This window comes from Ischnura elegans, chromosome 5, assembly GCF_921293095.1.
Source record: "Ischnura elegans chromosome 5, ioIscEleg1.1, whole genome shotgun sequence".
Taxonomy (NCBI): domain Eukaryota; kingdom Metazoa; phylum Arthropoda; class Insecta; order Odonata; family Coenagrionidae; genus Ischnura; species Ischnura elegans.
The window spans coordinates 2,622,480-2,649,509 of record NC_060250.1 but is presented as its reverse complement, the minus strand read 5'-3'; the positions used below and the strand labels follow the sequence as shown (position 1 = coordinate 2,649,509).

Genomic DNA, 27,030 nt, shown 5'->3' with positions numbered 1-27,030 from the left:
CACCCTGTAGACCAAAATGGTGCAATTACATATAATTGTACATGGTTTGCATTTCTAAAGAAGGAAGGCACGTTAATGCAGGACATACCAATGTGACATTTATGTAAATCTGCCTTAATTGGTAGGAAAAATTATTATTTGCTGCTAATGAAGAAGTTCGAACACACCTACTTGGTTCATACTCCAATCCTGAAATTTTTGGAATGCTTGCTTTGTTCAAACTCTTTTAGCTACATTCTTTGTAGGGTATTGCTCTATGTATCATCATACAGTGTTTTATTTTTTGATGGAACATTTTATAAAATTTTTTTGCTCTCCATTTTGTGTTAGAGGTGATGGCATTGTTCATGGCATCAAAGAAGACCATGTCAGGACAGCATTGGATGGACATCCACAGGCAGCTGTTTTGCGTAAATACTCTGACATGCTGATTGCATATGCAACAGTGAAAGGTAAATATGCCTCCTCAATGTTTATTGTACACAAACTCTACTTTTTCAAAGTATTTAAGAGAGTGTTCCGCTAAAACTTAATTTAAATCAATTTATTGATAACATGTTGTGTTGGTTATGAACATTTTCCATTATTTCCACGTTATTGATATTACATATATATGTTACAGTAGAAGTCTATTAAGGCCTGACTGCACGGCACATCAACCAGTATGAGTTAATGTTAAAAGGGTGTGGAGAAATTTTCAAAATTCAATTAAAAATTTTAGAAAACAATAGACATGCCAAAAAAAATGTATGTTGTTACCCCTAGTAGTATAGTAGTAGTATAGTATATTTTATTATCCAAAGACCAGATTACACTGGTATAGGAGTCATCAGGTAACATAAAAAATAACACAGGTACATAAAAAAAAATAACACAGGTTCATAAAAAAATATAAAAGACAAATAATTATGCACTATTACCCTGAAGAAATTCATCTACAGAATAATATAATTTATCTAGTAAAAAGCGTTTAGCTTGTCTTTTAAATGAACCAGAAGTTTTACAATTTTTTAAACTGGATGGTAATTTATTGTACAGGCGTAACCCTATACTTTTTGGACCAAGAAAGGCTGATTTAGTCCTGACATAATTATAATGAATGGTATCATGACCTCTTGTGTAATAATCATGGACATCACAGTTTTTAGGGAACTCATAGAAATTAGTTTTGATAAGCATGAGGACAGAAAGAATATACACACATGGGAGTGGGAGAATATTGAGTCTTTTAAAAATAGGTCGACATGGGGCATTATAAGGAGCAAAGACCATAAGTCGTGCAATTTTCTTTTGCAGCCTAAAAAGCTTAACTGAAGCAAGTGATGATCCCCAGTAAATAATGCTAGTAATGATGCGGGAGTAAAATTGGCCATAATAAAGTGTTAACAGCACGTCAGAACTAACAGAAAATCTAATGAAACGTATAAGAAAACAAGTGGAGCATAGAATTTTAAGTAGATAACAGATATGTTCATCCCAAGATAGATTTGACGAGATTGTAAGTCCTAGGAATTTAACAACTTGCGCTTGGCACATAAATTGACCATCATGGGCAAGATTAAGGTCAACACCATGTTTTCTCCTGAGATTAAAGTGCATGGCTAGGGATTTATCAACATTTATATCTAAGCAATTTAAAGAACACCAGTCACTCAACTGCTGAAGAAGTATTTCACTTTTCTCAATTGTGCACTGTAGTGATGTGGATGAAACTAGAATGTTAGTATCATCAGCATAAAGGACAATCTTTGAACAGTCTGTTTGTAGATTATGAGGGAGATCATTAATATATATCAGAAATAATATAGGGCCCAAAATAGATCCCTGAGGGACTCCACAATAAACATCTTTAGGCGTGGAGTTGTACACAGAACCTTCAATATTCAAACTAACTCTTTGAGATCTATCAAATAAATAGGATTGAATCCAGTTATTTGGGATACCACGAATGCCTAACTTTTCCAGTTTCTTTAACAGTAAGTGATGTTAAAGGCCTGTGACATTGTTAAATTACATTAAAAGTAACATTGTTAAAGGCCTGTGAGAAGTCAATAAATAAGCCCACGGTATCTAATTTGTTATCTATTGATGCAAGAATGAAATCCACAGCATCATGCACAGCTGTTGAGGTGGACCTATTTTTTCTAAAACCATGCTGGCTTGATGAGATTAGGTTATGTGATTCTAGAAATGACACAAGTCTAGCATAGAAAACTTTCTCAAATATTTTGGCAAACAGTGACTGCAGAGAAATTGGGCGATAGTTACTCAAATCATTGGTATTACCCTTCCGTTTGAAGATTGGAATGACTTTGGATTCTTTTAGTGCCTTTGGAAATATACCTAATCGAAGAGATTCATTGACTAGGAACAACAAGGGGTCCAGAATATAAGGATAAGATGCTGAAATGATTCTACCAGGAATACCATCATTACCAGGACTGTGATTAGAGCCCAACCGAAGTATTATGGTTTTGAGTTCAGTGACTGTACATGGGGTGAGAAAGAAAGAATGAGGGTTGTGTTGAACTGTTGCCAGAACATCGAAGGATGAAGGTATCACAGTATTTGCTGGTGGTGAAAAGTGTTGCACAAATGCATTGGCAAGATAGGAAAAATTAGAGGTAGGGTTACCACCTGTATCTAGTGGGTTAGGCAAACAGGTTTTAGTAATGTTTTTATTACTGTTGATAATATTCCAAATTTCTCTTGGTTTATTTGATGCTGCTAAAATCCTATTATCATTAAATGAACGTTTAGCATTGTTTAGTGTTTTACGATAGACCTTTTTCTGTAGTTTATATTCAGTCATAGCTTCCGGGTTATTTGATACCTTACACTTGAAAGCTAGTTCCTTGAGCTTGACAGACATCTGATGAATATCACTGGTTACCCACTTTTTTGCGCAACGATTGGTGCGTGCCATGCATGTAAGGGGAAAAGAACAGTTGAATTTATATAGAAACCTATCATAAAACAGGTCAAAACTAGAATCAAAGTTATCTCCATGGTACACATCTTGCCAATTTTCAAGCCTAATATCACTCAGGAAAGAAGCAATGTTTACTTCACTAATTAGCCGCTTAAAAGTTCTGGGCCTGGATAATTTATCAAGGGGAAGTACAGCAAGTATTGGATAGTGATCAGATATATCACATTTCAATACCGTTGCATCTAAACAGTTAACATCAACATTTGTAATTATGTTATCAATTAAGGTTGATGTGTCGCATGTGACTCTAGTGGGTACATCGGAGATAACAACCTGTAAATTATAACACAACAATAAGTTCATAAAGTCCTTCTTCTCAGTACTATCACTCAACATATTACAGTTAAAATCCCCCATTAGCATAATAATATCATCGGGATGACAGTCAACAAGTTCACAAAGGAGGCAACCCAAATTTTTTAAAAACCCTTGAAAATCACCAAGTGGTGAACGATACGTTGCAACACAAATGATGGACTTGGAACCAGTAACAATCCTGGATATCGCACATTCGAAAACCTGTTCAACGCAGAAATCACACGAAATTTCGTGAACACTCGTAATGAGGTTATTTTTTACAAATAATGCAACACCACCGTTTTTCGTATAGACACGACAATACACGCTAACGAGATCGTATCCGGGTAATGAAAATGTCGATACTTCCTCCTTTAACAGCCAATGTTCACAGATACAAACCACCTCAGCATCATGCGTGGTTAGTAGAACTTCCAGCTCGGGAACTTTATTTCTAATACACTGAATATTCAGTTGAAGGAAAGAAAGACCTTTTTGAGACGCCGTTTGTCATAAGGTACTTTTGTTGTTGGCAACAACTGGACGCCTGGAGGGCTATTACGAACGGCTCACCGCATGCGGTGAGATACCGCCTGCGGTATCATACCGCCCCGAAGCGCGTTTACCGCCCCCGAGCGATTACGAGTGGCCACCGGTCGGTATCATACCACGGCTTAGGGGTCGGTATGATACCACGGCCAGCTACCCCGGTGGTGAGATACCGACCCCCTAATGGCGGACGTCTGTTTACATTTTTCGGGTCGAGCTGGCGTTTTTAAAACAAAATATCCGACGATAGAAACTCGGAAGCTATCATATTTTGTGTTATTTATAATATTAATGTCTGAGTAAGCGTATAAAATACAAAACTGGAGCCGACTGGAGCAGTTGAACAAAAAAAGTATAATACCCATATAACAACAACGTTGTAGCCGTCTGAGATGAGAGAGAGAGAGCCACGGCCTTAGGAGATGGATACGTTGATTGTAAGTTGACCCTCATTCATTTATTTAATTAGAACAATTTGGATGTTTTTTAATGTCCGCAATGTTTTTATATGCAATAACATCTTCCATTTCTTCATAGGTGCCGGAAAATTCGTCGTTAAGGACTGCCTGTGCTTGTATTGTATGGTGAACACAGCTGTTGCTCGCCGCTTGGAGATTTCTACGAACATCTTTTGTGGCAAAATATTATTTTTTCAACGTGACAACTTCTTGTATTGCAAGGTGAATACTACTTTTGCTCGCTGCTTGGAGATTTCTACGAACATCTTCTGTGCCAAAGTAGTGTTATTTTCAACGTTATAACTGCTTGAATAGTGAGGTGAATGTAACTTTTGCTCACTGCTTGGAGATTTCTACGAACATGTTTTGTTTCAAAATAGTGTTATTTTCAATGTGACAACTACCGTTAATCACAGTACCAGTGGTACCAGTGGTACGTTGTAATGCACAAAGTTTGACGAGGTTGACAAACATCTGCCAGGAGCTGTAGTTATCACTGTTCCATTGTGGTTGGTTTTTAAACAGTGGTTTACGCTATCGAGAAGTGTCTGATAGTAATGTAAAGATTGTCAGTGGCGTTTATACCTTCGTCATTCACCGCAGAGATAACATTTCACGATCAAGCTATCAAGTTCAAAGTCATGTGTGAAATTTGTTTATATACTAGTATATCAATTTCGTACCAAGGAATTGTAGTGAGAAAAGTCACCTGTGCCACTTGCGTAGGATAATGTGAGGCTTAAAATCAGTGATTAAACAGTTGTTTTCATCATAGCGAGCTCTTGATTGTAATGTTTACGTGATGAATATAAGAATGGTAGTGACTTCCAGTTTTTTATGATCGTATTTGCCTGTTTACCATTATTTATAATGGTGTGAGCTTGTATCGATTGTGGATTTTACCTGAAATATTGAAATAAGTTGTAGCCTGTGTGTGTGATTGCCGAGGAACCGATTCGCGATCTCACATGTTTATTGTGGGCAGACTGTTTTGCTGTGGTTGTGTACCCGTGATTAAACCAAAGAAATGGTGAAACTCTGTCACATTATTTTGAAATAAAATTTTATTTTAACCAGAAGTGAATATCTTGTGTTTTTTAATTCTCCATTGCTTTTCATAGATAACAGCCAAAAAGTTATTTTTCATTATTTTTAAAAGTGCCTTTCTTGTTCTCTGAATTTGCATTAGGTTTCCAAACCCCGTTACTAACACGAAAGGAATGCAGAGCAACAGATATTTTGTCATTTCACAGATGTTGAGTGTCATATTGTCTGTGATTAAGGCTCTCCAGCTAAGTATTCGTGGTGTATTTTCATATATTTTTTAAGAATGGACATTTCGGTCAAAGCTCTAATGGAATTGGTGGTTCACCTTGCCCGTTGGCCCTAAAAGTACTTCTATCGTAATTTTTCGATGGTCTGCCACGCAATTTGTCACTACCCGCGTCTGCTCATACGTGATTTTTTGATGATATCTTCCGCAAGTCACTGCTAATTATTGTTTTATTCAACTTTTTATCCTATAAGTAAGAATTGAGGAGCAAAATTCGTTCATTTGTCAAACTTTTAAGGTGAATTAACGAAGAACACATCCTTATTAATCCATAAATACCACTAATTGTCTTTATAGACTGCCAACAACTCTTGCCGAAATATTCGTCTGCTAGGAACAGTTGCCGCGGAATTGGAACACCGCACGCCCTTGCCATTGGCTACACCATTTTCGGGCTGAAGGAGCTCAGAATTTTTCATACAAACGTCACTTCCGCCGCATCGCTCCTTACCGACCCCCTGAAGCTGGGTTCACATGGATGCGGAAAGCGGACTGCGGAAAGACACCCAGCCAATCACAGGCGGTGGGCGGAGCTAGCTGAGATAGCTGTCCGCAAGAGGCGGAGCTAACCCTGCGGGACCATGCGGATAAAATTATTTGATATTTTCCTCGTTCCGCATGCGGAAGGTGACGTCATAAACAGTAGAAAGACGCCATCCGTCACAGTCAGCGCTCTTGAAAACACAAACAAGCGGTAAATTTCAAATGGAGGCAACTATGGCGTTCGAAGAAAATTCCAATGAGCTCTTGGCTCAGCTGGTTGGAGAGAGAAGGTGCTTGTGGGACCTGCAAGACCCAAAGCACCATGATATGTCCCACGTTAGGAAGGTGTGGCTTGAGTTTCTAACTAGAAGCATTTCTAACTCCTCCTCCATATCCTAAATATGAAATAATTCCACAAAAGAAACAAGCTTTAGAAGGCGTTTAAGTGTACAGGTTACAGTATCTAAAAGACGTTGTTATGAATCCCATGGTCTTTTTTGTGCTTCAAAGATTGGGTAAGTTATGCAATATTGCAAATTAATGCATGCACTAATGATTGGGCCTCATTTAGTTTCACGTTAATTACGGCATAAGACGACTTTTTGACGAATAGTATCAAGTCTCAAATATCTCAAATACTATGATAAAATTTGATTTCATATTGTATAACCTACCTTTTAGATGATAATCCTTCCAAAAAAAAGGGCATAGTTGACAGCGGTCAATTATGTTCCGTATCCAGAAAAATCGTCGTCCAATAAATTGCAGAGTTAAAATAAACGTAATGAGATCGAACGGCAACCAACAAATTATTATATCAAATAGAGTAAATCCAAGAATGCAGGGTCGAAAATAGAGAGACTGAATTGCAGAATAGAATACTTATCGTCAGCGTTTCACGGCTTCAGAATCAAGTTTCCCGCAAATATGTTTCCGCACTCCGCAACCTTTCCGTGTCCATGTGAACTGCCGTCCGCTTTTCCGCAGCCTCCCCCACCCCCAGACCATTTTCCGCAGCGTTTCCGCAGTCCGCTTTCCGCACGCTTTCCGCTGCATGTGAACCCAGCTTGACACGTACTCTCCGCCCGGCGGTGACTTGCCGACCGTCCCATTCGTAATCGTAAGGGGCGGTATGATACCGTATACCGAACGAAAACTCCGCCCGGCGGTAGCGTACCGCCCGCTCGTTCGTAATAGGCCCCCTGGTACCTGTTCCCGAGGAGTTTGAATCAACAGGAACATCCTGACATGGGACTGTGAAGGTATTTGGAGACATGACCGTGGTTTCACTGACATTAGGAGCGTTAGGAGGCTTCCTAGGGGGGTAGAAATTACCAACGATAATGTCGCTGGGCCATAGTGAACAATTCAGTACCTCATTTCGTAAGGTAGAAGGTATATTCAGTTTGAAAGAACACTGAGCGTCATTCGAACGGAATTGTTCACAGGTAAAGTCATTCTCAGGAAATTTCACCGCTAGGAATTTCAGAATATCCCCAGGAGAAGTGCCCAAGGCAACTCGTCCAACAAAAATATTAACACGACGAGGAACACCAACAAGCAAGTTTGAGCCTGCTTCCGAGTTGTTGCCGACAACTGGCTTCACCCGCTTCCGTTTATTCTTCTTGGATGTAACTACTGTAAATCCATCAGCACAGCTCCCGTTTGTGTTGGCACACAAGATGTTTTTGTCGTAGTCAAGTGTCTCCGGAGCTGGAGATGATAATGCATCGGCCGACGCTACAACAGGCGCCGTAGATTCACAGGCTCGAGGAGACTCACGAAGATCCGAGACATGAGATGCAGCGGGAGTAACAGCCTCAGCAAAAGACACACGTTTACTACCTTTAGTCAAAGGTTTGGTTTTAGACGACCCAACTATGTTTTTTAGGGCAACTAATTCAGTTTTAAGATATTTGATGTCGTCGGCCATGTTGTTGAGAGAATGTTTGACTATACGACAACTAAAACACTTCCAAAAAAAGTAATTAGCCTCGTTTAAAGCTTTAAAATAAAGTTCGTTCAATTTAGAGCACTTATGGTGAAAGATAGTAGAGCAAAAGCCGCACGAGACGATATTTTCGCTCAAATTAATACCAATTTGGCAAGAGCCACAAACTGACGCGTCCAGCGAGGTCGCCATATTCGCTATTAGCATACCTACATGTAAGTGATCCTACATATCCTATCTAAGCTATCCTACATCTAAGTGTAATCCTAATTTTTTTCAGATTTAAAATTGGGGGAACACTGTCAAAAACACGAATAACTGCTTTGCGCTATTTGCATCTAAACTTCCAGGATGATATTTGATTTGATTTTTGAGAGCAACATTTTGATCTATTTGTAATATTATTGATTAAGAATAAAGAATGGCGTAAACAATGCCTGTCACACTTAGATTAACCATAATTATTACAGTGGAGCCCCGATCTATCGTTTCGGCATTGATCGTTTTCCCGCATTCATCGTTCGCATCTCCTGGTCCCAAATTAAGTTCCATAAAGACAATGTAATTTTTTCCCGCATCTATCGTTCCCCGAAGTATCATTTTCCCACATTGATTGTTTGAAGATCGCGGTCCCGTTGTATAACTTTCCCGCATCCATCGTTTGACAAAAATGAGACGAAGTGTTTACAACATGTTATTTATGGCTAATAACTACAGACACCAAGTTTAAATCTTCCCCAGGAGATTGAAATACGATTGGGAGAAGCTGAGTGCTGTGGGATAGTTACATTAGCGCATTTCCCAAGATCCGGTATCCCCCTCCATTCAGCACTTATATCCCCGTCTTAAGCTTTCCTCTTCTCCGAAATAAAAAAAAGGTCCCAGCTGGAGCAGGGATCGTATTACGAAGACCTTAGGTTCGAAAGAAAATATCAAGTTGCTTGAGAGCAAAAGAAACCTTTTTCACGCTTTCCCCTTTCTCGACCGCTGACTTTTTTTTAGTTGACTCGCTTAAAAGATCCCCACCTCTGGGGGTCTATTCTCTAACTCGAAGCTCCCGTCGTGGTAGCTTCGAACTAGCTACCAGAATTGGCTACCAACCTTATTCTCTAACAGGGAGTAGCTTTCTCAGACCGAGAATTTCTGGTAGCTTTCTCAGACCGGATATGGGGTATGAGAAATATTTCGTGCGAACTCAGATTTTACTCTTAGAACCAATGAAATCGCTCGTTTCATTTCGTAACCTGCGGGAAAATCATAATGTAGTCGTTCTCGGCTGACTTTTTCTTCTAGTTGAAATTAATGTGCTTTGTAAATTACGAAATGCTGAGTGCCTTCAGCTTTCATAATAATAGAAATACGTAGAAATAATTATATTTGGCTAAGCGGCTTTTATATCAATTCAATAGTTTCGATCGATGCAGCAGTTTATGTCACGATTGATAATCATGTTGGCCATGTAAATATAATGAAGAGAAAATGTTAATAAACCACCAACACATTAAACCAATGCTATCACATTGTCGTTCTAATTCCCGAGAACTTTACACTCAGCGCTCCTTATGCTTTTGCCTGTTTGATGCAAATATTTTGATGACCAACTGTTCCTGTGCAGAGATTGTTCCTTCTTGCACTGCGAGAGAATATCGCAATAACATGTGCATACGATAAGTGTATATTATTTCGGGAATATCTTCAACAAAGTTAATGGGAAGGCGGAGAAAATTATGTTTGAAAGTTACGTCATTTCACTCAGATTGGCCTAAGCAATCATTTTAGGCTCACAATATGCTTCAATCGATATTTACACAAAACTCTACTGTCGTGCCGTTCTCACGACGGCTAAATTAATATTTAAATGGTTTTATGAATAAGTATTATATGCCAACCGCCAAGCTTGCACTATTGCAAGCGAGGGCGATTCATTAGAACTTGACCATCATTGTCAAAAAACAACCTATTAAACGTAGTTCCTTCTCCCAATATTAAAGTCATATTACATTATTGTTTTTGTGATGACTTCCTTCGTGGGCTTCTGGAATATCCATGGCTACACTTTCTCAAAATTCAAAACAAATACACCAACTTAACTACCGGCACTGAAATTAAATGCGTATATACGGCCAAAGACACACAAATGAAAGCAGAATGATATCATGAACACATTTATTCATTGGAAGAGCAAAAAATTTATTAATAACTATCATGAAACACCTTACATTGCATTATAACACAATAATATATCCACCTCTCTCCGGTCTGCATCTATGTAACACTAAACTCTCTTCACACAATCACTTCACAACAAAGATCGTTGCTAATAATGCACGGTAAAGTTTATCATAAATGTATAAACACTTGCAAAAATAAGACATCCATCTCTGTGCAGTGGATACATTGGCATTGGTAATGATTTCAACGCATCAATTTGTACCGTCACTACAACAGTCTCTCGCAACATCAATAATAATCACTGTTTTCGGGGTTTTTCTTCTCACTAGTAATGACTTCATGCAAAATAAGATTTCACGTGATATAAAATGATTGAAAGTAACATTTTTCTTCTCCAAATAATGAAATCAACTATGTTAACGCGATCGATAGTTCACTCCGAAACATATATGATTAGTCACGAAATTTGTCACTCATGCCCACTACTTTGTTAAGAATACAATAATTGAAGGCTTCAAATAATTTACGCAGCATTCCCGACCTCATTAAAGAAAATAATTACGCAAAACTACAAAAATAGTCAACAGTTTTCTTGTTTACCACTCAATCGCTAGCCGTGTCAAGAAAGACTGATGGGATAGAACAAAAGATTAGCGACACGCGCCACTTGGTTCACGGCGGTTCATAGGAATTCCCATGGCCCTATGGGAATTCCCTATGTATTTTGATGGTAGCTAGCTGAAGCGCGGGGTTCGAGGGCGCGCTTCGCGAAGCTACCGTGGTAGCTAGTTTGAAGCTACGGAAGTAGCTTCAAATCCCATAGAGAATAAGGGTTGGAGCCTAATAAGCTACCGGTAGCTTCTGCAAGCTCCCTTCGCCGGAGCTTCAGCGTTAGAGAATACAAGTGGGAGCAAGTAGCTTAATTAAGCATCTTTCCACCAGAAAGCTACCGCGCTTCGAGTTAGAGAATAGACCCCCTGGGGGTCAACTGCTGCATGAATAACGGATTAGCCCAAAAGGTGTGTAAAAATGAATTTCGGCAATGGTATTATACTTTTATTAGATTGAGATATTAGTGATGTGCACGTAATTCAAAAAAGAATGGTACGAAACACAACGTATTTCTAACGCTATTTAACCATTTTAAGCAAGGAAATAGTTGGAATAATACGATGGTGATTTCTGGCGAATAACGATATCCTCGCAGCTGACAGTGAGCTTCACGGTAGTTGATGCGGATTTTTTTTTAAAACAGGGCGTCTAGTTACAATTTATGAGTAGGGACATGCCAAAGTCGTAAATGCGATAACGCGAATTTTAACGCGAATTCCGGGGTTTTCCCGCGAAATACGGGATTTCCGGGATAGTCCCGCGAATACGCGAATTACGTATTAATTTCGATTTTCTCCAATTCATAGGTGATTTTCACCAACTGAGACGCAATTTTCACCATATTTTTCTTCTGCTCATCCTTCTTTTAGAAATTGTTTTTCGAGGCGTACATTTAACCCGTAATTTTTTCACTGCATTGGCCGCTTTCCGACGCGACGAATTTCCATGGGCTGTCGTTCACGGCACAGCACCGTAAGATGTCTCGTTTGAAAGTGAGAGAGATGTCTCATTTGGAAGTGGCCTGAATTTCACAGAATCGTGCCGTGAACGGCGGCCGGCGAAAAGTCGTCGCGTTTGAAAGTAGCCTCAATGTAGCATGGTGTGTATTTCACGCCATAAACGGCGCACCGCCGCGCCAGATTGAACCTTGCCTTGCTGACCGTCAACAACGTCAATGTGCAGAGCCGTCAACTGCGCGATTCGACTTGCTTGAAGACAAGCATTGATACCAATGGTTATTTGAAAGCACAGTGCAGTTGACGACGGCCGGAACAAAGCATAAGTCTGAAAGCGGCAAAAAGTGGCTGTGCGCCGTCTATTCTGTGAAATGCACATGGAGCTACATTGTGGCAGCTTTCAGCCGAAACGAATTATCGCTGGCTGCCGTTCCCGGCACAGCGCCGTAAAATTCAGGCCACTTTCCGACAAGACGACTATCTGGATTTCACGGCGCTGAGGCGGGAACGGCAGCCCGCGGAAATTAATCGCATCGGTGAGCGGCCAATGTGGTGAAATAACTACGGCTTAAATATATTATATATATATATATATATATATATACGCCTCGATAAACAATTTCATGCAGAGCAGAAGGAAAAAAATGATGAAAATCGCGATTGAGTTGGTGAAAATCGCCCATGAATTGGAGAAAATTCATGATTTCCACAAAGAAACACACTCGAGGAAATAAGGTGACTTGTTTGTCCGGAGGATGTCTAAACCGCATTCACGACGTCTACAAAGTAGCCAAAATGCCATGGGAATCTGATGGTTGACTTGATAAAATTACTGGAGGGTTCAAACTATCTAAACGCTCACATTCTATAAAGAGTTAACCCTTTTGCTGCTAATGACGAAAATATGCGGCAGGACGTTTCTTGACCTGGGAGACGAAAGGCAAAAATTTTCGTCCAAGATTTTCCCACGCAGGCAAGCAAATGCCGAAATTACACTTTTCCTTGCTCTCCTCCTTTTATGGCATTCGTGGGTTTGCAAAGTCTTAGTTTCAGGACCCAACACTGGCCGTAACTGCCGAAATCCCCTTGTCTTATATTACCCCTGTATATGGCTAGAGACCGCAGTCATACAATTGTTCATTCAGTTAGTTTGCAAAATAAATACATGCTTCTTTCTCAAAAAATATTAACTAAGAATTGAATTCTTTGTCTTTTGAGCAGCGTTTGCAATTTTTTACAAAAATTCTACCATAAATATTAACTTTTATCACGATTTTGGTATAAAATCAACATGGAAATTGTTATTGCATTAAATTTGTTAATGCTGACGGTAGAGCTTCATTCAAAATTTTAAAATTCACAGAATAAATTGAGGAATTCAATTGGAAGTCTTCAATTTACCTGCAAGCAACAATTATCCATGTAGCTAATTCATATAAGCAAAGCATGAGTTGACAGAGAACCAATGCAGCTGGTGGGGTTATAAACCGCGAAAGGAGGGAGACCAACTACCCTCGAAGCCCAAGGTAATGCGAAATCCCCACTAGGAAGGATCAAAAAAGGTTGGTGTTGAGAGTGTGTGATTATCCGCAAGACCCTTCTTAACAAATGTCCAACGTAAATGCTCCATACGGAGAAGACCGAAGAGTCTCTTGGGGTGCAGTCCTGCATTCATGCAAAGGAGAGAACTCCACCGTTATGAAAGGGTTAAGGAAGTTAAAAATGAGCCTCGAGAATATTCATTAGAGTACTTTTTTTGATAAAACATCTTACACTTAATACTTATTACATCTGCAAAACATGACAACCTCTAAAGCAGCTGCTGTAAAGTCGATACCTATGCAGATGGCTGATAAGGCATCAACCAAACTTAGTTCTCTTATGGTAGAAGACCTAAGCAGAAAAATAGGTATTTGAAAAGATCTCAGTTTTTGATCCCCAAGAAGTTCCATCTACAGACATGAACCCTGACTTAAAAACAAAAAAGTCATGGCCTGGAATCAATGGAGACAGAGAAGTTGATGTTGGGGTTGGGAAAATTACAGAAATTACTACAAAAGCAAAATTCCCGGGGTTCATTGGATGTAATTAAAGCAATGCAGGAGCTCAAATGCCTGAGACATCGTTTGCATCTAAGTGCCTCTAATTTGGATCCCTTCTGCAAACATGGACTGAGAAAGATTTCTTTCCTGCTATAGCACTTTGTTAACAGATAAGAGAACAAATGTAAAAGATGACAACTTGATCACAATAGCAATATTTCATTTGAAATTACAGACATTTAAAAGTAATTTCTCTCTATGTCAGCTAGATATATGTATACGCGAAGGATAAATATGTAAAATAGGTGAATTCAGTCAATACTCCATGTATATTATTACTTCAATTATTCTCGGTCAATAATATCCTAAATTTAGGGCAATGGGTGGGCCACTGGAAGGATGGCTCTCAATCAACATCAATTATTTTGCCGTTAAAATAACACCGATTTCAGGGCAAAATAACATCGCTTTTGTAGAAAAATAACACCACTTCTGGCTATAAAATAACCCCACCTTTTGTATGTCTCTATTTATGAGTTATGCTACAAGTCTCACTTGTCTGAGTTGCTAACGAAGCGATGTCTTCTCAGGATATTTTGTTTCTCCCTACTAGCAATCTGAATTCATCTGCTCATCTAGAGCTACGCTACTTATTGTTAGAAATGAGTGGGTAAGTTGCCTTCTCTATAGGATAAAAAATTTCATTGCGCAGTCATATGGTCATGCTTCACCCTCTGCAGTAAGCTCTGCCTATGCCGTACGCGATAGCATTAGTGCCGAACTTCACCTCGTACGAGTGGTTCCGTACTTTCTGGGGTGGGTTGACTTAAAACTAGCGAGTGTTTTCCGTGTGGGTTCAATGGAGTCCGGTTTCATTTTTATTAGTTTTATTTAGGGATGGGTCGAATAGTAGATTTCTCGAATTCGAATATCGAATTCGAATATTAAATCATTGCTCGAATATTCGAATACCTCGAATTTCGAATACCTCGAATACTAAACGATGAATGTGAAAATGTTTGACTAGGTCGCCTATGCAGCAGGAAACCCAAGATTTTGGCGAGTAATTGTGATTGCCTTTAAAGGATTCAAACAGGAATTTAGCTGATTAATGGAATATTTTAATTTTATGTAAACAATAGGGTAGTTTCATTCATTAAAGAAAACGAAAGGTATTGATTGTGATTCGTTACCCACCAGTAGTGTATTCATAATATACAAATTATTTCGTTCTAGAAATACCGGTTTAGACTAATGGCAATGTTCAATTTTACCTCATTTGAAAAAGGCCAGATTGGCGCCTATGCGATGCCACTCCACGTGACATCACAGGGACTTAGTTTTTACACGAGAGGATCAGAGTTTTACATCGTCTGAGGTTACCAATGCATGCATGAGGCACAGAGCTCAGGGAGACATGTCTTAATAATCACACAGTCTGTTTGATAAGGTATTAATAAACCTTATTTAAGCCAAGCGCTACCAGCTAGCATGGTACTCGGCTACCTGCTAGCATCCTGCGTCGTAATAGCGCTCAGAGCCTCGCCCCAAGGTCACCTCACTTGCGGCAGCGGGAACCAGAACGACGTCACGCTGAGTTTTTCCCGGCATTCATACTTACCCGTCGCGTTTTCGTGCGCTTGAAAATTTTCACTTTTAATTTAATCGCGAAAAATAGATATCGTCTTATAAAACTCTAAAAGCGTTAAATACGTACTTCAGGAGTATTAATATTTCGATTTAGGCAATAAAAAATAATAGGAAACCACCCTATTTGAGCATTACGCCTCCGTCGTATTTCTTCTTCTTCCCGGTATTTATTTTCCTGCGCAAAATGCTTAAATAAAGTCAGAAATATGTCGTGTTTGGTCTTATTCTTTTTTAAATTACGCGCACATTACTAATATTTCAATCCAATAAAGGTGTAATAACAATTGCCGAAAGTCATTGTTAGACACCTTTCGGGCTAGTAGATGACTCATGCAGCAGTTGACCTCGAGAAAGGGGGAAATTCGAAGCAGGTAGGTAGAAAAAGGTCAGTGGGTGAGAAAAGGGGGTGGGTGCGAGACACGTTTTTATTTTTCTCGCGTAACTTGATATTTTTTGAAGCTAAGGTTTTTGTAATACAATCCCTGCGCGAGCTGGGATCTTTTGTTTGATTTCGGAGAAGAGGAAATCGTCAAGAGTGGGTGAGGCGAATGCTGAATGGAGGGGAATAGCAGATCGTGGGAAATGCGCCAATGTCACTATCCCACGGCACTGAGTTCCTCCCTATGGTAGTTTCATCTCATGGGGAAGATTCAAAATAAGTGCCTGTCATTATTAGCCACAAAGGACACACGGCAAACACCTCCTCTCATTTTATCAAAAGATGGATGCGGGAAAATGGTCAGTGGGGAGAAAGAGGGAAGGGTGAAACAAGATTCTATTATTTTCCGGTAACTTGATATTTTTTTCAAAGCTGAGGTCTTCGTAATACGATCCCTGCACGAGCCGGGACCTTTTTTTGTTTTCGGGGAAGAGGAAATCGATTGAGGGGATGGGGCGAACGCTGAATGGATGGGGATAGCGGATCGTGGGAAATGCGCCAATGTTGCTATCCCACGGAACTGAGGTTCTCCTGATAAGGGACACCTGGGAATTTCGGATTTTTTTCATCCGATCAATTTCGGTTCCCCACGTCGAACTCTTTTCACCGCTCGAACCCGTGAATTTGATGAATTTCGTCAGCTTGCTTAAAACGGCGCTGCATGCACTAGACGACTAGAGTTCTCATTTTTTCGAGTCAACTACCAACGACATGCGAGCGATAGTGTATGACGCGAAATTCATAGTATTCGAGGTATTCGAGACGGTACCTTTGGCATAACTATTCGAGATCTCGAATATCGAATACTTTCTATTATTCGAGGTATTCGAGTATTCGCGGATACTATTCGCACATCTCTAGTTTTATTCTTATTCGTCTTTGGACCGTGGCCCTTCCGAAGACACAAGTGAGAACTTTAAAAGATGGACTGAAATTAATTGATGATGAAGCAAAGAATCCGGGCTAGAAATGCGTGAATATTGCAGAACGCCTCGGTATGTCCGGTAGCACATGACGGCAGGGGTGGGGGTAGAGCGAGATCCCTGGTGAAAACAAGAAGTGGGATGAAGCCGAGGATCAGGTGGGCGTGCCGCTGACGATTAACGCCACATTGCCTCAATCATATTAAAAATTTAATTGCTAGAAAGGAACATTTCAAATAATAAACTATTTTTGGCCTTCTTGATCCGTCTCATAACCAATCACTGCGACGGTGAAATCAGTTGTTTGAGGCATAACACACACATTTCTCTTGTAAATACGTGTACTTGAAATGGCATTTGATGGATAAGAATTTTTACAGTGAAATAGCAGTGAAAATTCCGAGTGGAGTGAAACATTTTTTAACAAGGTGGCGTGTTCCTTTAGGATATTTGAAAGAGAGATAAGTCGAATCAACAATATGACCAAAGTGTTTCGATAAAGTAATAATATTCCTGTAATCAGCTAAAATCTTTTTTTGAATCCACTAATGAATGTCATAATTCGCAAAAATCCAGCGTTTCCTGGGACATTGGCAACCCGGACAAACATTTCCGCATTGATCGCTTTCCTGCATTTATCGTTTTTTTCATCCATCCCCCTGAAAAATGATAAATCGAGGTTCCACTGTAATAATTACCATACTGTTAAACTTTCAGTTAGTCTTCAAGCTTGGAGAAATACAACGTCTGCCAAAAATGATTTTTTTTATATCTCATGACTCAAATTAATGATGAAGGTATCACCAGCATTTGAGCGAATTTACTAGTACACCCATGCCTTGCATAGCGCAATTTCGATATTGAGCAAATTCATTCCTCGGGGAAATTTCGTGCAGTGCAGCCTAATCAAAAATCTTTAACGCTCTCATGATAAAAGGTGAACTTGCGCTAAGTACACATGAAATTGCTATCATTTTACACATATCAATAGTATTGCTTGCCTCAAATCCTCAAATCTTCTTTTATTGTTTATATATTAATCGAAATATTGTGCAATGGCCGAAAGTATTACTTGCCATTGGGTCCAGATAGCCGGCCTACCAAAGTAATTTATCTCGTCTCCTTGACAGAATGACATTAGTGAATTTAGATCATTAATTAGGCATGGAGCTAGTGGAAATGAGTTTTTTGAAAGCAATACGGTTTGAGACATAATTTTTGCCATCATCAGGCGATTGACTTCCAGGTAGAGGGTCTATGCTAAAGCCTTCAAGGTCATCCATATTCACAGGGGAGAAATGGAGCGGTGGCCGAGTTGCCCATAAATACCATCAACACATAAAAGGGTCCGCTATTGAGTCTCAAACACAATGGCTTCATTCACTCCCAGCAGTCATAGGGCCTCTGCATCTCAGGAATACAGTTCAGCAGTAGGTGATTTCAATAGAGCCATATGGAGTAAAAACCAAGAGAACAATGGCAAAAAATAGGAAATGAAGGTAGAAAAATCAAGAAGTCATCAAGAAAAACAATAAACCTAGAAGAGAAATGGAAAGAGGTCAATTGCTTTGAAAATGGAGAGCGTCAAAGAAGTTTAAACTCTTGATGCCTTATTCTTAATAAAGACGAAGTTAAAATATCAGTAACCTCAGCCGCACCATCTTCAACCAAGTGGTCAAGACGTATGGAAAGTTCATTGTGAATCTGTACAAAAAGACGAAGGTGGTAATCGCTCCGAGACATTTAGTGAAAGCTCCGGTTGGTTCCAGAATTTTAAACAGCAAGCAGGTATTTTCAATGCGGTAATATCAGGTGAATCTGCAAGTGTTGATAGCGCAGTCACCGCAACATTTTCTGATGAACTCCAAGCTGTGATTGAAAGTGCCTCCTTTCCCCCTTAACTATTTTTAATTCAGTAAAATTCGGTTATAACGCGGGTCTAGGGGGACATAGTTTACACCCGCGTTATCGGACAACCGCGTTATTACGGGAAACCGCGTGGGAAGCAATAAAAAAACCCTTAAAGGTAATTTTTATAGCCAATTTATTTGCGTAATACATTATTAAAATATTTATTTTATGATTTAGACGCTCTACTTTAACGGGAGTTACTAAAGTACTCGGATATTTTCTTTTGCCGCGATAGTTGATGGCGTTTCTTTGTCATGTAATAATTTAATGCTTTGCAAGTGCAACAGATGAATACTATCGCAATCACTTTGTCCCTCCTACCAATTCATCAATTCACTTATATTATATAATAAATGGCCAATTTTTGGCATCTCGACCTCACTTTCGTCTTCTTCATTCTCGCTCTCATCTTCCGATGATGCAGCTGTTTTTGCGCGGCTCAGGACTGCAGCCACAATTTCTTCGTCACTCTTATAAGCAGATACAAGAGTTTCCTCGTCTTCGCAAACCCAGGCCTCGAGATCACTCAAAAATAGTTTATTACAAAGAACATCTGAAGCTTCACGTGCGTCCTCTTCTGTGAAACCCAAAAAAGTCTTCGTCTTCCATGCTATCGCCCGCTGTATACTCGCACTTTGACCAGCAATTTAGGATTGTAGCTGAAGTTATTTTCTTCCATGCCAAACCAATATCATAAGCCATGTTCTTCAGGGTGACTGTTTTCAGATATTCTTGTACCTGCAGTTCTGAATTTATGACACTAGTGAGCAATTCCCGCCGATAGTGGGCTATAAATGCTCTGATTATCCCTTGGTCCATGGGCTGAATAAGAGCTGTCGTATTTTTTGGTAAAAACGAAGCCACTATTTTGCCATCCCTCGATATCAAGAGCTCAGAAGACGGATGGGCCGGACAGTTATCTAACAGAAGTAGTGCCTTCTCTTCAAACTTTTTTGATCTTAAGTGGCTCTTAACCGATGGAACAAAATCTTCATTGAACCAAGATAAAAAAATGTCTCGAGTCATCCAGGCATTCTGACTGTTTTTGTAATTTATGGGTAGTGCTGTCATATTAACGTGCTTGAAGCACCGAGGACTTCGATTTTTACCAATACATAGAGGTTTTAACTTGTGACTTCCTGATTTGTTAGCGCACAGTAATAAAGTCACTCTTTCTTTGCTCATTTTTATTCCGGATTTATTTGCCGACTTCTTAATATCAAGTGATTTTGTTGGAAGCAATCTGCAGTAGAGAGCGGTTTCATCGCAGTTATACAATTGCTCTTCAGTGTACTCACGTTCATCAATCATCTTGCATAAAGTCCCACAGAATTCCCTAGCTGCTTCACTGTCACTGGAACGAGATTCTCCTTGCATGTTAACTTGCGCTACCCCGTGGTGAATTTTCCACCTCGATAGCCAGCCAGCAGAAGCTACAAAATCATGAGCACCCCCTATTTGTTTATTTAATTTAATTGCCTGTGCTTGTAAAAGTGGACCGGATAATGGAACACCTTCACTGTGCTTCTGAACAAACCACGTAAACAAACATTCATCCACATCACCAGCAGCACTCAATCTGGCCTTTTTTCTATCAAGTCCTATTTCGTCATCCACTTTATCAACAAATGATCGTAATTTTTCTTCTTCTTTCATCCAACCACGAATAGTTCCTTCAGGAACACCAAACTCCCTGAATAAACTTGATTTTGAATCACCGCGTTTCACTCTGTCGATTATGCCCAACTTTTCTTTAATTGTGTAAGTTTTCCTTTTGGCAGACATCGTTTTTACCCTAAAATCAATGAAAATTTTCGTAAGAAAGTAATTTTCATATTAATATTAAGCCTAAGACAAAGGTAAAACAGCTCATTCATCATTAAATGCTCGAAGCCTGTGGGCATTGAGTACCTACCTTGGTTTGAGCGCCGCGGTGCGAACGTACGAAAGAGAATTATCTCAATCTCCCTGAATCTCGAAAATTATTATAGCCGTGCAACACACTTTTCAGCTCGAGTTCACAAGACGCAATGACCGATCAGGAATTACCGAGTTTTTTTTATGGCTACGAAACAATGTATGGAATACGTCGCCAACCACGTTAATACAGTCGCTTGAAGTAGCGCCGATGCGACGCGTCGGTAGACACGCCGAGATAAAATTCGCCACAAAGTTACCTACCTCAAAAAAAAGGTCAATGTAATCATTTTGGGGGACATGGTGAGACCCGCGGTATACCCGAAACCGCGGTAAAGTGAGGCGCGTAATAACCGGAATTCACTGTAGTTCACAAGACAATATTGTTTTGGAAAAGAATGCAATCTCGTCCATTCAATGTAAGGGAAGGAAAACTGGGTCAGGTTTCAAGGCATTTAAAGACTGTTTCACATAGCTGCTAATGCCTCAGAGGACTTCAAATGAAAATGATTTACCATTCATAAACTCTGCTAGCAATGAAATGGCATTCATAGCAGCATTTGCCTGTCATTTTGATAAGCGACAAAAGGGCCTGGGTGACAATAGTTGTTTTTAGACTGGTTTGAAAAATCGTCAACTGCCGGCAATACATTACGAAGCCCTGAGATAGCAGATGTTAGCCCACCGCATGACAGGAAGGAATTTCAAAAGCACATTTGAATTTTTTTTTAATGTTAATAAAAGTCTTTAAATTCGCGCCTACTATCTTTAACGATATTTTACATTATAAAAATTTTGTATAAATAAGAATTTATAAGGTTATTTATGGGAATATATAAGGTTTAGATAAAATTTTATACCCAACACCTATGCTACCAGGAACACATTCCTATCTTCCCAATGTTAAAACACTCACATGTAACACAAATTCGTGTAGTGCAAAGACCCCAAGGAACGCATCCCTTGCACTATACAAGGCATGGGTGTAGTGCGACTGTATGACTAAATATTGGTGAACCAGTTTTCGACAAAGCGATGACACATCATCATTGCTGATGCCAGTACAATAGGCTTTCTCTGATGCTAAATTTATTAATCGGTGAGAGTTAAATAATACAGACAAGTCACATGCAGCACTGAGAGAGAAATTATTAAGATGAATTGCCCGGTGAGAGGCTGCTTTCCATGAATGTTCATCTGCATATAAAATTCTACATGCGTGTACATTGTAAGGGTTAGTCCAACTCAGTAGAAATACGGTAAACTCTCGATTATACGAAGTCAGCTGGACAGGAAAATAGGCACTTCTTACTATCGAGTTTCGTAATTTCAAACACTTTTAATAAGTCACGAAAAAATGTATTGTTGACGTAAAAATGTAAAAGTATTGTTGATGCGATGTTTATGAGTATGCTAGTAAATAGGGAAATTGTGTCAGCCACAATATTTTTACTGAACTCCTACCTCTCCTCGATTCCCACCGTAAGTTTTTAGGTGAACCCTTTTCCTCCTAAGTTGCCTCCGCCGTAGTTCGTATAAAGGAATGCCATTTGCTCCTGGGGACTGAGCCTGAAGTTCGTAATTTCAAAACATTTGGTACTATCAAAACTGCGTATCATCGAAAACTGCCATGTATTTACCTTAGGCTTTTTGCCTGGGACGACAGTATCCCTTCGTATTATCAAAAACTTTGTAATATCCTACTTCGTATAATCAAGAGTTTACTGTAAGTGGGGCAGTTGAAGGATCTAGTCCGTTGATACCTGGTATCCGCTGAGACGGAAAAGATGCCAGAGTCACCACATTTGGAAGGAGCATTTGGCGTTTGAGCTTGAGAAATGTGCAATTATTGTGCTCCTAAGGAACCAGACAGCAGCCCTATATGTACCACACAAAGTTGAGTTATAGAGGATTCCCATTCCGAGCTGAGGAATGCGAAGAGATATGATTTCCTATAGTAAATAACTGACAGGGTTAGAGATGGTGGTGTATGATAGTATAATGAAACTTTCATCGTAGCAATATATCTAGAGAGTTTTTTTTTCATTAAATAATTGCTCTTTTCTATGAATGGTACGTATTATAATGGAGATGTTTTTTAGAATTATTTTTTAAATGTAACATAAATAAATCATTTTTCGATAAAGTTGAGGTACGGTAACATGTGAATTCATTTTTAAATTGCAAACCCATTGTATTTCTTGGTTTTTCAAATATGGACCATTTATAACTTCATCGGTAGAGTATTACGTTAAAGCCAATGTATCTGTTATAAGGGTCAATCATGTCTACAAGGAGACAGAATATGGACAAAAAAGTGTAAGGCTTAAAATTGGGGCGCCCATGTCATCTTCATCCACTTCCTTCTTGTTTTCGATAGCATTCATTCTTGGGCTGCATCCATTTCTGTGCTAGGACTTTTCTATTCCTATATATCTTAATTTATATTTTTAATAAATCTTATCCTAGTTTGTTAATGTTTGTGATTTTTTCAGGATATGAGGCCCACCGTGATTACTTCATTGGTACTTGGTTTATCCAAGCTGTTTGTGAAGTTTTCATGACAAATGCCTGTGATACAGAAATTATGGAAATGCTTAAAATGGTAGGTAAAATATTTTGATTGACTTTATTGAAATTGTATATTCCTCACTCATGGGTCATCAAGATCAGAGGTGCATTGTACACAAGGGTTCACGCAATCAGGAAAAGATTTCTTGTGAATACTGTTAGGATTTTTGCAAGAAATCAGTGCTCAATTTTATATCTAGAAATCCTCCTAAAAGTTGTAAATTTGCTTTAAAATAAGAGATTTCAGCTCAATAGCCAAATGTTAACTCATACCTCATCATTAACAAAAATCAACAAATTTCTTTTGTAAAATTTTCAGATTTTATTCATTAGAAATATTTGCCTCTGCTTATCAGATAAAAGCAGTGGCAATTAAGAATGTAAATGAATTAAACCTAGATAAAGTTATGCTCTTGAGGCTGAGCTTAAAGCCACTGGGTTGCAGTTGGTGGGTCAACCTATAGGTATAAGGGTTAGCTGTGAGATAAGCTGGTTCTCTTCTTGACAAAAAACTAAAGATGTGCGAATAGTATCCGCGAATACTCGAATATTAGAAAGTATTCGATATTCGAGGTCTTGAATAATTATGCGAAAGTTCTTGAATACATTGAATTTCATGCCATACAATGTCGTTTGTAGTTGACTCGGAAAATTGTAAAGAACTCTAGTCGTTTAGTGCATGCAGTGCCATTACAGGCAAGTTGACGAACTACATCAAATTCGCGGGGGAACCGAAAATGATTGGGTGAAAAAATCCGAAAATCCCCGGTTTCCCCCACCAGGAGAACCTCAGTGCCGTGGGATAGTAACTGCGTAGCACAATTCCCAAAATCCGCTTCCCCCTCCATCCATCAGCCCTTGGCCTCCGACGCTTTCCTCCTCTCCGAAATCAAAGAAAAGGTGAAAAGGTCCCAGCTCGCGCAGGATTCGTATTTCGAAGACCATAAATGAAAAGCTTCAAAAGAAAATATCAAGTTACAGGAGAGTAATAGAATCGTGTTTCACCCTTCCCTCTTTCTCCCCCACTGACCTTTTTCTGCCTACCTGCTTCGAAGTTCCCCATTTCAGGAGGTCAACTGCTGTTTGAGTACCGTGGGATAGTTACATTAGCGCATTTCCCAAGATCCGCTAACCCCCTCAATTCAGCACTAGCCCCCACTCTGAGGCTTTCATCTTCTCCGAAATAAAAAAAGGTCTCAGCTCGCACAGGGATCATATTACGAAGACCTTAGCTTCGAAAAAAATATAAAGATACACGAGAACAATAGAAACGTGTTTCGCGCCCATTTCTCCCCCCCTTTTCTCACCCACTGACCTTTTTCAGCCTACCTGCTTCAAAGTTCCCAGTTTCTGGAGGTCAACTGCTGCATGAATCACCTATTAGCCCAAAAGGTGTCTAACAATGACATTCGGCAATTGATATTACACCTTTACTGGATTGAAATTTTAGTAAAGTGCGTGTAATTTAAAAAAGAATAAGACCAAACGTGATGCATTTCAGACTTTTGAGTGAATGAATTTGAGTGACTGACTTTATGAGTTGTGCTATAAATCTCTGTTGTCACAGTCACAGACAAAGGGATATTTTCTCAAGATATTTGGTTTCTCCCTGCTAGCAAGTCGAATTCATCTGCTTATCTCATGATAACTTCCAAAGATGGACTGAAAATAATTGAAGAAAATGCGATGGAGAAGTGCGTGTATTTTGCAAAACGCCTCAGATGGTCTGCTAGCACTTGACAGCAGGAGTGGGGGTAAAGCAAGCTACCTGTTGAAAATAAGAAGTTAGATGAAGCCGAGTATCAGATGGGCGTGCCGCTGAAATGGCGTTTGGTAGAGAAAAATTTGTACATCAGACAGAAATCCATCGTAGCAGTGTAAATGCCAAGACGGCATGCAATCATTTTTGGCGAGGTGGTGTGTCCCCTTAGGATATTTGAAAGATATGTTAGTTGAATCAACTATAAGCCCAAATTGTTTCCATGAAATAAAAATATTCCATTAATCAGCTAAATTCCGGTTTGAATCCTATAAAGGAAATCTTAATTACTCGCCATAATCTTGTGTTTCCTGCTGCACAGGCAACCGAGTCAAACATTCATCGTTTAGTAGTCAAGGTATTCGAATATTTGAGCAATGATTTAATATTCAAATTCAACATTCGAGTTCGAGAAATCTGCTATTTGACCCATCTCTACAAAAAACAATGGTGTTCTGAGGGAGTATTGGTCTATCCTTGGGTAAGGTAGACCATTTAAATTACACTGAAACCTATGAAGATACCGTGACTCAGCAACTGGGGGCCGCCAACAATTATGCCTCTCATCACCCGGGAGAGAGGGCAGCGGTTCTTCTTCATATGTGCGGAGGTGGAGACCATATTGGTCAGTATAGTGGCACACGTTTCCATTGTGTTAACATTTACTATCACGGCTGTTGTACTGCGATGTGGAAAGCAAGGGGAAACCACCAAATTATACTTGAGGAGTTGAAGCTACTCCACTCTCTTCATATCGTGACATGATGAAGTTCTCTCGAGTTAAATATTCCAGAGGTAAACTAGTCCCCCAATCAGATCTCCAGGCGGAGACTACTCTGGAGGGTACATCGGTCAAAGATGATAGAATGTAAAGGATAGGAACATGGAATGTTAGATCGCTTCCTACCTGCAGTGAGCGAGAGAACTTGAAGGTGGAGATGCAAAGAATGAACCTCGACGTATTAGGTATCAGCGAAATGAAGTAGCCCCAAGAAGGAGACGTATGGAGTGGAAGCTACAAATGATACACACAGGATCGCTAAATGGTTATATTGGAGTAGGGATAATGTTTAGAAAAGTGCACCGGAATGCATGCTAAAAGCTACCTACAGTTTAATGAAAGGTTCGTAATGGTCAAGATAGAAACTAAACCCATAGCTACTGTAGTGGTGAAGGTTTACATGCCTACATCAGATTATGAAGATGAAGAAGTAGGGGATGTTTACCAAGATATAACGTAAGTTATCAAGCAGGTAAGAGGGGAAGAAAATCTTATTATTTTAGGTGACTGGAATATCGTTGTCGGCAAAGGTCAAGACAAAATGATAGCTGGGAAATATGGATTAGGAAATCGAAATGAAAGAGGAGAAAAGACTACTTCAATTCTGCACTGAACACCGCTAGTGGTGCCAAAACTTTATTCAAAAATCCTTTGGGAAGAAGACACACACGTGGAAGATGTCAGGAGACCTCAGAAGATATTAAATCGACTAAATTCTTGTGAAACAAATATTCAGGAACCAAGTGAAGGACTGCAATAGCTACCCAGGGGCAGATATTGGCAGTGACCATAACTTAGTTATGAGGAAATGCCACGTAAAATTTAAAAAATTGAAGAAAGCTGAGAAAAACATAAGGGAGGTTGAGAAATTGAAGGAGGTTCAGCATCAACCCTCTTTTAAAGAAGTTGTATGAAAGAGAATAGGGGAGGATGTGACAAATAAATCAGTGGAAGAGAGATCGAAAACCATTGGAAATGGTCTGCAAGCAGCATCTGAGGAAGTTCTTGGTTAAAGGAAAGTCATTATGAAAAAAGCATGGATCATGCAGGAAGTATTAGATCTCATTGAAGAGAGAAGAGAATTCAAGGCTGTGAAAACAGAGGAAGGGCAGAATTGTTACAAGAGAATAAGGAAAAAAATATGTCGTAAAGCGAGGAAGGCTAGAGAAGCATGGAAGAAAAATATTTGTGAAGATGTACAAAACAATTTTGTGCATGGAAATATAGAGGCCGC

The 27,030-nt window shown here is 39.4% G+C and overlaps 2 protein-coding genes across 3 annotated transcripts in view; one reads left to right on the top strand and one right to left on the bottom strand.

The window, feature by feature from the left end:
- Nucleotides 1-27,030, top strand: part of LOC124158427 (caspase Dronc) — a 41,559-nt gene that overhangs the window by 9,951 nt on the left and 4,578 nt on the right. For both annotated transcript variants that reach the window (XM_046533507.1, XM_046533509.1), the window contains exons 7-8: nucleotides 331-452; nucleotides 23,181-23,290. In XM_046533507.1, coding sequence (XP_046389463.1) covers nucleotides 331-452; nucleotides 23,181-23,290 — 232 coding nt within the window. The remainder of the gene's footprint in view (nucleotides 1-330; nucleotides 453-23,180; nucleotides 23,291-27,030) is intronic.
- On the bottom strand, nucleotides 3,580-8,345 carry LOC124158428. The gene is made up of 2 exons (XM_046533510.1): nucleotides 7,315-8,345; nucleotides 3,580-3,836 (listed from the first exon to the last, which is right to left on the bottom strand). Exons 1-2 carry the CDS (start codon nucleotides 8,268-8,270, stop codon nucleotides 3,800-3,802), a joined length of 993 nt encoding a protein of 330 aa, XP_046389466.1. The 5' UTR covers nucleotides 8,271-8,345; the 3' UTR covers nucleotides 3,580-3,799.